Source organism: Petromyzon marinus, chromosome 39 (genome assembly GCF_048934315.1).
Source record: "Petromyzon marinus isolate PM22_M1 ecotype Great Lakes invasive population chromosome 39, UKy_Petmar_22M1.pri1.0, whole genome shotgun sequence".
Taxonomy (NCBI): Eukaryota; Metazoa; Chordata; class Hyperoartia; order Petromyzontiformes; family Petromyzontidae; genus Petromyzon; species Petromyzon marinus.
The window spans coordinates 8,504,393-8,518,000 of NC_133705.1; the positions used below are offsets into that span (position 1 = coordinate 8,504,393).

Below are 13,608 nucleotides of genomic sequence, written 5' to 3' on the forward strand. Positions count from 1 at the left end.
TCGGGATAAGACAATTAATTTGTATGAAGTTATGCAGGTGTGCTGTAAGTTTGCTAGATTAAGCTCGGCTTCCGCGTCTAGGTTCGTATTACCAATCGGTAAAATACAATTATTCTCGCTTTAACATTTACTGATTATGTCTTAGTGTTTTATATCAGGTCCCCAAATTCAAATCTCACCGCAGGATACAGTTCTTAAAACGAAGATCATTATGCATGAACTCTTGAAGGCACCACTCGGGCACTTCTGGGTTAAGCAATTATAATTTCTAAACAAAAACATAACATTTCGATTTGAAGCTTTCGTGACTGCAAGGATTCATCTTCTTTGGTTCTTTCGGTAAAGTCAAGTAGAATGAGAATAAAATAATAAAATAACACAATAAAATTCTCACGACGTTTAGGCCAGAACGCAAGCGGCCGTCTTCAGGTGAAAGGTACAGAACTGTCGGGACGACAGAGCTTCAATGTCGTCCCGACAGTTCTGTACCTTTCACCTGAAGACGGCCGCTTGCGTTGTGGCCGAAACGTCGTGAGAATTTTATTGTGTTATTTTATTATTTTATTCTCATTCTACGTGACTTTACCGACAGAACCAAAGAAGAAAAAACATAACACTAATATGCGAACTCTTATACTCCTGGAGATGTTCTCATCGATCCATACATTTAACCCTCAATTATCACGTTGTTAAAGTGGATAACAGAATAATTGATCAATTCCTTAGAGTAACGCGAGCATATACGGTGATACAATTCATGCAACGATATTCATACGAAGGCAATAAAGAAACATGTCCCGAAGGCAAGAGTAGTTATCAATTAATTCATTGGTAAGATTATGCAATTAAAAAGAAAAAAACGAACCACTAACATACTTCTAAATGACCGTATCCACGTAACTCAATGGGCAGCAATGTTCTTCACGATCAGTTGATATTTAATGCACCACCTTGGAATGGAAACCCATCTTGAAACAAAGGTAACTTTTTGGAACAATCTTATTTGTCCCGATATGCGTGTTGTGCGTCTTCTTTGCCACTTGTTCAATTCTTTGCGTAAGGCAGACGCCGGGCGATGCGTCGCGAGGGTGTGAGAGTGTGGGGGAGGGTCGTACAAACGGCTTCGTTCTCTCCCTTGCTCGGGGGCGGCCACAGTTTCTGTCCACAGCTGGCTGGAAGAGTCGGCACGACGCTCGCCGTCGGTGCGCGATGATCCCGTCGTCAGATAGCGCCCCGCAGCTTGCCCGCTGGCAGCTGACACCCTTGCTTGGGTGGCGCTGGTGGCGCTGCTGTGCGCACTCTCCGGCTCCGTGCTCTTTGGCGACGCTCGATTGCGCGTGCAGCTCGTTCGCTGGTGGCAGACACCCTTGCTCGGTGGAGCTGGTCCTCTGTGATGCTGGCTTGGTCGATGCTTGACGCTCTCCGTCCTCTCTCCAGGTTGATTGCTTGTCGTCGCTCGGCACTCTTTCTCTCTCATTTCTCTTGCTCTCTCCCTTGATCGTGCAGCTGCCAGCTTCACACGGGACACCCGCCCTTACTTCAGGGCTGCGCTTTGTCGTCGCTCAACTTTCGTGCTCTTCACCCTTCTTCCAGGAGGGCTTTTGCTGCAAGCTGCTCGTCGCTGGCTGGATCACTCACTCTCAAAACTTGAAAATTGTATTTGCACACCTCTTACACATCTCTGATAGCTTAGTACAATACAGCTTATCACAATCCTCGATTCTGCAAGCGACTCAAAACATACTCTGTCGGTCCATGCTGAAGTCAGCACCTAACATCACCTTGCCCCTCTTCTCTGCGAGACACAGCACCCATTGCCAATGTCGAGGCCATCCCCGGAGCCTGCCCCTTTGCACGACTCTGTCACTCGCAGCACTCTTTCTTGCAGAGCTGTTCCTAGCCGAGCTGTCCCTTGCTGAGCTTAAATGTGAAATTATCTCTCCGCGTCTCTTGCGAGAGAGAAAACAACAGATGCCCTCTATCACCGTCCTCCGCCCGTGGCAGCAGTGGCCTGGCTGCCCCCCCCCCCCCCTTTTTGACCTTTGACTGTTTTACCATCACATTTTGTTTGTTTGCATTCTTAACCCCTCTCTTCGTGGTCTCTCCTATTAGGGAGGGGAGGCACTCTCCCTTCATACCTATTTTATGGCTACCATGTGTTTGTGTCAAATTGTTGGAAGATAAAGGCGGCCGGGGAGGCTCCGATTTCATGGAATACGTATTAACTGGTCTTGTGTGTTTGACCTATTTTCTTGTATCTCTTTTGAGTTACCCTAGGTCTAATCTCTTGTGATTATTATTTGGTTTAGGTTTAACCAAGATTTGTAATGTCATTAGATGTTACCTCCGGTATTTCAAGGGTTTTATTACTTTTTGCTCCCTGTCTGCATCCAGGGATCCGTGCTTTTTATTCTCGAGGTCAGAGATATAGCTTAGTTTGGACTTAAGTTTTCGTGATTGCAGGAACTCATGTACTTTGCTTCTCTTGGTAAAGTCACATAGATAGAAAGATACAATAAGGAATAATAAGGAATATACTGCAGTCTATAATGTCGACTTATTCTTATAGCCAAGCTTCAACTTTTTCCGTACAAAAAATATATATCAGTTATATTGTCCGTTTGCCCTGTGCTCTGTGTCGGTGCCTGTGAGTCTGGATATTTGTTTGTGAACTGTCCAAAGCGCCAAGCAGGTCATGGCATGCGGTCCTCTGGCAATCTGGAGATTTTGCAGATCGTCGTTAACCTCCCTTTGCCCCGGAGTTTATTATTTAATGGCCTTTTACGACCTCCAAATGCTTGGTGCTTGTGGGAGGTAGCGGGTTTGAGGGTGTTTTATTTATTTATTTATTTTATCGATTATTATTATTATTATACAAATGGCAGAATTAGTTAATATAAATTTTTGGAAAAAGGCCTATATATACAACAGGGGGTATGGAGAGGGAACTTGAACCATGAACGTGCCCTCGGGTGGAGAATGCTGGCAAAACAATTTATAACTTGGAATTAAAACGCCGCCGCCACCGCCCCTGCCATCGGTAATTCCGCTCGCTCTTGGAGAGAGAGCGAGGGCCAGAATGGCTTAAAGGTGCGAGAAGGAACCACAGCCGAGCAGCCAAGGCAGCGAGGCGGTGAGCGGGTGCTACGTGGAGGGGTGTGCCCGGCCGTGCCGACGTTGCCGCCCGTATTTATAGCGGCGCGACGGTGGCACGTGGCAACCGCCGCAACGGCACACTCCGTATTCGTGAACGTAACCCAACGCCGCCGCCGCCGCCGCCGCAGCACGCACGCTGTTGTTTGGACAGGCGGCCATCAACAACACCGCTATTGTGTGTTATTACCACCGTAGTTTTGTGCTGTTGCCGACTGTGATCGTCGCGCTGCTGCTGCCGCCCCCCCCCCCGTCCAATGCGAGAGTTTAAATTTTTGTATTTTTTGAGAGAACGGCGATCCGACCTCGGCGAGCAGACACGCAGCACATTCAAGGTCTCATGTTGTAGCTGCTCACCCCGAGCGATAAATGCCCTGATAGTGGCATCGTCTTTGTGCTGTTCACCTTTTGGCGTCCTCTGGTCTAAACACTGTTTGAGACTAGGCTCTAAAGAAAGCTGTCTCTGGTGTGGACCAATCCATTTCAAAGACAATGCATCGCATCCTACCAGAGCATGTCTTTTGTTTGCATGTTCACCACAAGTATGTGTAGTTAATGAAGACATGATTCCTTGCAAAAGGTTTCTGTTTGTTGTTTTAACATCTTAACGCAAACAGAAAGGGTAAAACCTATTGTTATACGTAGCACATTTAACTCAAGTGCAAGCCCCTGTCGCTTGCTCGAGACAGCCGGGGTTGCACGGATGAATAACGGTGTTTTTCAAACCAATGAACGGGGTGACGTGACGCTCGCATGACACTCACCCGACCCTCGCCACTCAAGGCAAAGTCGTGGGAATCCCCGTTGAGTTCCAGTGGCTCCCCCCTGGCCATCCGCGTCCTATCCGTTGTATCATTTTGAAACCGGGCAGCTGGAGATAATTTCGTTATTCGAAATGATAGAGCGGATACGCAGCACCGGCGCCCATAAGCCCAATTCATTATCCGGTCAACGAGGTGCGGTTATAGCGAGCACCTATTAAGGCTGGCGCGCTACACGATGGGGTGATGTGCTCAGCACCAGGGGCTGGCCGGATTCACTCTTAGTGCTCATTTACGTTTGAGTCGACCTAAGGAACGGCTCAGGCAATCGTCACCGATGCGGGTGTGAATCTCAGCTCCGGTCGACCGGGGGTCTTCGTGCAGTGCGCTAAACATTACACGACCGCTCCCCTACGACAAGGGACAACTGTCCCCCCCATATAGCCTTCAACATGCTGGTCGGGGAAAGTGTTGCGAGGACTGGAGGGGATGGGCGGCCAACACCACACCCCGGCCACCTTTTGTTTTACCGCCAGTGCTGACATTTGCACGCCACACCAGGCACTCATTTTAGGCCGAGCCAACCTACACCTAGAATAGGACCAGGACCCGTTACACAGATTTGTTGGTCGTGAGGGGGGGGGAGAATCAAACTCGGGGAGATCCGGTTCGTTGCAGCAGCGTGCGAAGCACTACACCGCCGTTCCCGACATACAAACTGCACGTGCGGACACGCAACCATACAAAGACATGACTGTACACAGCTGTACACACACTGCACACAGACATTGGAGGCACTGGGGGCGGCAGGGGAGGGGGGGGGAGTGCACATGGGGGCAGGTTGGGAAATGAAACCAACCACACGCCACGCGGGGCCCCCTGGAGGATTGCAGCGCCGCGGTGTTTACAGTAACGGAGAGAGGGCCCCCCTGCTCCCCCCGACGCTCCGCCAGGCCTAACACCGACAGATTTAGGTGGTGTGAGCCCTTCCTGCGGCAGTCAGCCACCGCTGTGCAGATGGGGGGGGGGGGGGGGCGCTCTGTGCTATGCCACGTTTCCGTGGATATTCTACTCGGCACGTTCTTGTGAAAGGTGGTCTAATGTTGGGGCGCTACGATGACCCTACAAGGCAGCCTTCGATCCCAGCTCGCTCGCTCACCCCTTATCGCGTGTCGGCCTCGATGACGCGCAATGGCGAGGACAGGGAGACCACGGGCCACTTGCACACCCAATTCCCCTAATCGCACACACACATGGGAAGAGGCCCATAGTGCTACACCTGGGTACACTTTGGGAATGTGTTCATGGGTGTGGCCCGTTATACCACCTGGGTACACTTTGCATATGGGCTCAAAGGAGTGGCTGCACCAGTACAGCTTGGGTACACTTTATAACGGCGTTCAATGGGAGTGGCAGTTATATATCACACGGGTGTACACTGCAAACGTGTTCATGGATATGACCCTTACACCACGTGGGTACACTTTGGAAATGTACTCGCGGGCGTGGCGGCAACAACGTGGCGCAAGTTGGTGCTCAATTCACTGCCCCGAGAGGAGCGACGCCGATGGCAATGACGGAGGGCCAGGCCAACACCAACCGGCTTTCAACCTTGTGACCCGGTTGGTCGTGACGCTTTGCTCAAAACTGTCAGCGCTATCTTGGGCAGGCTGAGCAGAGCGCCCGAGCGTGTAAACGCCCACCGTGTACATTTCAGGACGCGCACGCACGCACGCGGGGGGGGGGGGGGGGCACTTATTTTTTGCGCGAGGACACCCACTGTGGTGTTCTTAGCGACGCCGTTCGAGGTTCGGCAACGCCGCGGACGTGGTCTGGTGCTTCCACAATGGCCGTATCGGAGCACGCGTGGTTTTTCAAATTGGAGGGATAGCCACTGGTGATTAAATTGAACTCGGGGGGGCCACGTGGTTCGCAGCGTAGTGAGCTAACAGCTGCGTCACAAATCTATCAACTTTACCGTATATATATACACACACACACACAAATAGATGCTTCAATCAGTTGGCAAACACACAATTTGATATGCGTATCGCGAGCTTAACAATCAAGTTGAACTAATCAATTGATCGTTCTGCGAATCAATGGGTAACAGAAGTCTGCAGCAGTGACCCCAAAAGCATTGTTTAGATCGCATTCCCCGATACTCTACAACTTAATGACAAGTTCAACTTGTAATGATCACCAGACAAGCAGGGAAGGCAGTAGCCAAATTACCCCCCCCCCCCACCCCCTATCCCACCACAACCACCCAAGCTCTGCACTTCTCTATATATTAGAGGTGTTATCGCCCAAATAACGATTGCTGATGCGAGTGGGAGGAAAATGGAGCACTTGGAGAAAACCGACACGCAAGAGGGAGCAACGCTCTATCCCATACGTAGGGAACAGGTGGAGTCCACATTTGTTGTACCGGCTTCCCCTGGCAACCCTCCTCCTTGACGCCCACGGGAATGGAGTTTAACAACAGAATGCGGTACAGCAAGTAGACTAATCGCCATCTGTTTCCATCTGCACGGGAACGGAGAGTTGCCCCATTGTGCACGCGGATTTTCTCCGGGTGCTCCGGTTTCCTTCCACGTGTAAAATACATGCTCGTCGTTAATTTGGCTTAAAACATCTTAGACTAAAAACCAAATATGGCAGGGGCCCTCGTGAAACAGAGTAAAAAAACTCAGCATGGACTCCTCTGGATAAATAGACATGGAAAACAAGTTATTTTTCTCTATCTATGCCCTGTACACTAGAAAGTAGTTTTCAATTCGGTTGAGCAGCCAGTAAATATCAAGGGATTGTTGATGAACTCAAAATTGTCTTCAGGTTAACGGCAACCAAATACAACCAAGGAGGGGGTGACCTTTAAAATAACAAAGTTGAATTTTGAGTGGCACGGTAATGATTGCTGCAATTACGAACCCTTAAAAACCAGTAAGAACTATAAACACTTGTATTGCTTGTTGTAGTAAGGGTCTGACGTGCTCCAACTGGACATCTGTGAATGAGCTTTAAAGCTCATCGGATTCCTCCAGTATAAACAAATATTCTCATTCTACCATGGTTACCACCACTCTCAAATAAGTCTTCATGGTCATGCCATGAAGTATTCAGTTTAAAATAACTGCCAGCGTCCTTGCACACGCAGGCTTGTTATAAATAATAGAAACTAATTGGAAAAATGTGGAAAAAATGTATAAGAGGAAAACAAAAAATAGTGAGCACAAAGTGATAAAAGTTGAGGATTATTTAAACAACAGGCCACGACAAAACAGGTGGAGAGGACCCATCTGTCACGGTCCTTACGAGTCTGTGGAAAGAATAGATATCGGCTGTAAGAATAGAACTCACGCCAAGCATCTTCGCAATCTCGATGAGATATGTGTGCTCTGTGGTGTGTGGTGTGTGCGTGCGGTGCATGCGGTGCATGCGGTGCGCGCGTGTGCTCTGCGTGTAGTGCGTGTGTGCGTGTGGTGCTCTGCGTGTGTGGTGCGATCTGCGGTGTGTGTGGTGTGTGTAGTGTGGCAACACACTGCATTACACAAACTGGAGTGGGGCACAACGCTTCAGCAATGTGGAGTGGCATCACGGAGGCAGCGGCGGTTAGAGCCAAGGGGTCTCAACGCCAGGCACTGCAAGAACCCTCCACCCCACCCGGGTAAAGCACCGCGGTGGCTAGGAGATGTTAACTACCTCGCCTGGTATGCAGGAGGTCGTGGGTTCGATCCCGACCCTTACGCCTGCATATTTGAAGTTTGTGTGTTCTCCCCGTGGTCGTGTGAATTTTTTCCGGGTCCTCTGGTTTTTCCTTCCACATTTAGAATCAACATCACGCGTTTAGAGTATTTGGCTGCAATAAATTTCCACGTGATAAACCACTTCGTTCAGCTATCATTTGTGGCATGGTAACTTCTGAAAAAGAGCTACATAGCTCAATGGGCCGTAACTGGTAAAATAAATAGTCTAGTTTTAGCGTTCGTTCTGCGATGTACGACCAGAAGGTGCGCGGAGTGTGCAGTGGCTTCCTAATGCGTACGGACAGAAAGAACCGGTACAATCCCGAATAGGTGGACTCATCGTGGGCGGGTCGAGTCGCCGATTGGCGACTCGGAAAATATTTTCCGTCACCCGGCACACCGCATCCGGTATTACCTCTCGCGACGGATGCAGCCACCACCACGCGGAATCCACGCGTCTGCCCGGTGAACATTCGGCGGCGAGGAATTAAGCCGTGTGTGGCCACAACCGCCCACCGCCCTTCCCCACCATGAACATTGGATTCAACGGCGGCTCCGGACTCAACGATGGCGGTGGCCCCTAAAAACGGCAGCCCCTAAAAACGATGGGGCGTGCATCCGTCCCCTCCAGAACTCACCGCACGCACTCACCACAGCAGCCGGCCGCGTGCGGCGCGGCGTCGACCAGCCGACGACGGCCATGGTCAGGGGGTCGGGCACCCAAAGGAAACAAGAGGCCATTTTTTGTTCGAATTAGGTAAAAAAAAAATTTCAAGAGCCGCAAATGCACGCAAGTAATGTTTCTTTAGCAGTCCTTCAAGCGCCACACGCGGTCATGACCATACCATCAAAGGCGTCGGCAATGACCGTGATGTCATCGAAGTCATACGATATCCTTGTGTTCAGTCAGAATCTTTTATTATTTCTGCAAATGATATTGGTGATGCTGCTGCTGCTGCTGTGTTGGCAATCGTGCACAAGCACAATTAACAACATTAACCCTGTGTCTTAACATATAAATATATTTTCTCTTCTGCATAGCACAAAAAGAATGAGGCCAGTAGAGAGACAAGAGTGGATGATTAGAGGTGGAAACTTGTTTACACCGTGGGGCCTGATGAGGATTAAATTTCAAAAAGGCTTTCTGATGAAAAATTACCACGATTGGAGATGTACGGTGCGAAAAAAATTCAACATACATACAAAGCAGTATATGAATAGTTACCCGATAGTAGCTACTGGCTAACAGACAAACCCTTAAATAATAAATAAGTATGACTAAATCAGTAATGATTTATTTATGCAACCGAGATTAAAACGCACGCCTTCAGGATAACGAGGCGGTGCCTGTAGGAGAGGCAGTGCAGGAAGTAGGTTTCGAGCAGGCAAGCTCTCATCCGCTAACAGGAGTCGCTCTTCAGCCGTGAATCAACGAATCGATGACACGTCGATATGCGTCTCGATTAAAGCCCCCCCCACCCCCGCTCGATGGCTTCTGCGAGAGGTGTTGGTCATGGAGCAGGGGGTCGGCAAACCTGCAGTTACGGAGCTGCACGCGGCCCTTTAGAGGCCGCTTCGTGAGAGTTCGTTTTTCTTAAGGCCCATCGTCTCGTATTCACGTGCATTGCCGGCTCTTAGAATTCGATTTTTGTTTGGTACTTGAGTTGTCTACCCCGCTGGTCACAGGAGCACGGATAAATGGAGCCACACCGCCTCCCTGTGGCAGTTCCAGAGAATTACAGCCTCCCCATCACGAACCCCTGAACCTTGCAGGCCAGACACTCCCCACATATAATCTTAGCTCTTTCGGTAAAGTCACGTTGAAGGGAAACAATAAAATAATAAAACATACATAAAACGATAAAAAATTCTCACGACGTTCCGACCATAACGCAAACGGGCATCATCAGGTGCGAAAAACCAACGGCAAGAAACATTTGAAAGAAGTGGCGGTTTGCATTTATTTAAAAACGGTGCATGCTTTATTTATATATTTATTTATTTTGACGCTGGCACCACGGGCAGCGATGTGGCAGTTTATTTAGAAGGACGGTTCCGCGAGCCACACAACTCCAGTACGAACTTTAGTTCTACGTAGCCCCCCTGACCACGCCCCCTTTACCAAGCCCCCCTCCCCTGCTGCCACCCCCCCCTGCTACCGTTCACCCCCACCCGGACCCCACCCCCTCCCCGCAACATTCCACATTTCCGTGTTTTGAGACAACTCAAATCGGGCTGGCAGTTTCGCGACAGGAGTCCCAAATCTCGGGGATTATTTCGCTCTCCCCGCGCAGGCCTGGATTCTACTCAGAATTCGGGCCGAGCAAGAAATGTACATTTCCGGACCGCCTGCCCAGCCGACGATAGCGCGAGTCACTCGGAACATCATGTCAAAGCCACTTTGCTAACGCCTTGCCCTTGCAGCAGAGCATCTCAAGGTCCTTTGACCCTCCTGACTTCCAGGCAACTTCCAGGAACCACCAAGGGGTCCAGCATTCGCTCATCTGAAGGCGCGACTAGGAGCATAAGGCGTCGGTAGTTCCCGAGTTCCTGTAAATATAAAGACCCAAGACGATAAAGGACTACCCCCTCTAAGTCAGTGTTCTTCATTTCGAGGCCCACGGGGCCACTGGTGACCCCTGGTGGCCTTCAGTGTGGCCCCTGACGTGTGGCGCCCCGACAAGAAACAAAGAGCACAAACACCCTCCATCATCATCATCGTGCTGTCAAACCCCCAATGGTTTCAAATGTTGTGGCGGCGCTCACGCACTGATGATGTCTTAGCGGCGAAAATGCCCCCCCCCCCCACCCCTCTGAGAATGAGTGAAGAACCACTGCTCTAATTCGTCAGCAAAATTTCAAAATCAATGCCGAATTTAACCGGACGCAAAGAGGGCATCGCAAACGAGGATTTACCAAAGCGCCGTCCCAAGTAAGGAAGGAACAACAACAACAACAACCACACAGACACAGCCGCCCGAGAATTTGGCGAGCGATCCCCGCGCCGACTCCGCGGGTCGTACCTGTAGAATCGCTTTTGGCTCTTGGGGCTCCCATATCTCGCGAGAGGCATGCGTCAGGAGGAGACAAAGCCACACAACAATGCATCACCGACATTCAAATCAGCCATGAACTCACCCGGCACGCCACCACGCGCGTGGCCACCGCAGGCCGTGTTCCACCGAGACGGCGGCATCATTTCGGCGAGTTACGATTCGCCCCTTCCAGCCGATTCGGGGGGTGTTGCGATGCGGTCCGGAGAACGCGTTAAGGGTTTCACGAGCAATATCATGATTCGTTCGTAGTTTATATCGTGTTAGATCGTTGCGTAGGCGTAATATCAACGTAAGTATTTTTTTGTTTTTTTTAACGAGAGCTGAGGTTTTGTTGATGATGCTGGTTGTGGTCTCCAGCAAAGCGCCGAGAATAAAACCGTCAACATTTTGCTCGCTTGCAAAATTCCTCCTCCGATTTTGCCAACGAACCAAAATGAACAGGCAGTGAACCACGTGACAACTCGATTGGCACTGTGGCTGGGTGGTGGAGGGCTATAGTTAGAAAATGGCATTATGCTCACCTACACGACGATCTTGCCCTAAAGAAAATACTTAGGCATGCATATAATTTGCATACATCAGAGAGATCCGATTCTCGCAGGCATGACGCAACGCACGTATTGTGACCCCTACAGCCACCACAGGCACCGTCATTCCCGCAAACCTCCGATCATCACGGTTGGCTACGTACGGCGCGAAAGAAACTCAACACACATACGTGCACACATGATAAAGCATCTATTGTTAAATCCCAATCACAGCTGCGAGTCACGAAAATTCATAGAATCGCCATTAAGGATTAATCGTTCCACCCCTTACTGTGCGCGTGTAATTCACTTGTGTGTGCGTGCTTGTGTGTGTGCGCACGCGTGTCAACGGTGGACGTGCCCCAGCTAAGGGGAAAGCGGAGGTTCGACCTCCTGTCAGTGTTCACGAGAACACGGCGAGCAAGGCAAGACGCCACGAGCTCGAGCGGCGCAAAAGCGGCGGTGCGATGACGCATCGACACAACCGTCGGGTATATGCCCTTCGAACTCACGACATGACATGCGTTCATTCGTGTACGCTGCCACAAGGCGATGGATGGGGGTTTGCACGATTCCCTTGAAGCCACTGGAGGTGCGGCCATTCACCAAACTAAGGAGGTCATGCGTTGCGCGGTGCATGGCGTGCGCACGTAGCTAGGTGCGTGCGTGCATGCATATTAAGTGCATGCAAAATTATCACGGGAATGCACGTGTGTGTGTGTGTGTGTGCGCGTGTGTAGAAGCGCGCGTGTTCGTCAACACAAAGCTTCGTAGCTTTGTGTATTTGTAAAGTACACAAAGCTTAGTAGCTTTGTGTATTTGTAAAGTACACAAAGCTTAGTAGCTTTGTGTATTTGTAAAGTACGCATGCGCGCGTGCCTTTAGTGCGTGTACAGCAGGCGTGTAACGATTCGCAAATGTCCTCGGTTACTCTCCATATCTAAATCACAATTTAACGTGGCACTGCCGCTTTTCTACGATAGCCTCACTTGCAATTGCATTTGAATCGCGTATTTATCCGAATCTGCCCATTGACTTACACTGCCCATAGGCTAACATTGCCCGTAGATTTACACTGCGCATTGACTATAACATCACCCACAGGCTTACATTGCCCATTTGACTTGTCCGTTTACAAATTTGTACAATAGTCCACCCTCTTATCTGCGCCACGTTTATGTAACTTAATTTAGTAATCATGCACCGATTTAGAAATTGTGCACCGAGCCGACTTTCGGCCACAGCAAAACGTATTATTTAACACCGAATTACATTTGCGTGATATTTGCGATGTCTCACTTGACCCCAGTTCTTTTTGACCCCGATGTCTTATTCCCCCCTCAATCTCCGCACTTCCTTCTGTTTTGCTACCGTCAGCGTGGTGGCTTGGCCCAAGTCGCTCTTGCAAAACGGAACTCTAATCCTGCTCGCCCTTGACTCTTTTCACGCGGGTCACACGAATTAAAAAAAAAACACTCGCAACTCGGGATTCACCCCCACCTGCCCGGGCAGCAACGCGGTGAATGGTGACGCAATGCCGCCACTAGAGGGAGCTCTGAGCACCGGAAACGAGGAGGATGAGGTGCCGCCAACAGCTGACAGAGGGCACTCCTCTGCCACAGGGAGAATGGGCAAGCATCCGAAAAGCCAGGTCGCTTCTGAAAAAAGCTAATAGCATAACCTGTCAACCCATACGGTTTAACCTGTACTATTGTACAGGGAAATTGAGTTTTCAGGTCCATACGGTGAACATCCGTTTCAATACGGGTAAGCATTTTTTTTTGGTGTCTATCTGTTTGTTTTTCTCCCTTGTAATGGGACTTTGTAGGATGAACGTTGAGATTTATAAGGGCACGGGGTGACCAATAAGGTCTGAATTGGTCTATAATAAGGTAGGGCACTGATGAGGGGTTGACAGGTAAGTTAATAGCTCAGTGGGCCTTCCTTGGTAAAATAAATAAATAAAGTTTGCTGAGTTTTGTTTGTATTTTTTAAGTTATTTGTTTACCTTTCCTATACTTTACACTCCTGCCGTGTTTGTGTTATTATTTGTTGATGTAACGTTACGGACTCCGTACACCTACTGGACATCTGTGTTTTATAGCTCATCGAATTCCTCCTCCAGTTTAAACCAAAAGATTCTGATTCTGCGCAGACGAAACGAGAAAAGCAGACGCGAGTCCTGTCCATGACCAGCTAGCCCACCAAACACGAGTAATAGATAACTCACCGACCCTAACCAACTACCGAACAAAGACACAAGTACTAGCCCTATCACTAACCTGACACCTGTACAAGGCCCGTCACAAACCCTGACCAACCGGCGAACCTGACGACACTATAAACTAGTCCTCTCTCACCA

General features: G+C 49.6%; 1 protein-coding gene across 4 annotated transcripts in view; it reads right to left on the bottom strand.

The window, feature by feature from the left end:
• The window catches only part of KCNAB2 (potassium voltage-gated channel subfamily A regulatory beta subunit 2), a 133,074-nt gene that overhangs the window by 100,949 nt on the left and 18,517 nt on the right, over positions 1-13,608 (bottom strand). For 2 of the 4 annotated variants that reach the window (XM_076072904.1, XM_076072905.1), the window contains exon 3: positions 10,687-10,722. The exons of the other annotated variants lie outside the window; for them this stretch is intronic. In XM_076072904.1, the coding sequence (XP_075929019.1) occupies positions 10,687-10,722 (36 nt within the window). The remainder of the gene's footprint in view (positions 1-10,686; positions 10,723-13,608) is intronic. 4 annotated transcript variants of the gene reach the window in all.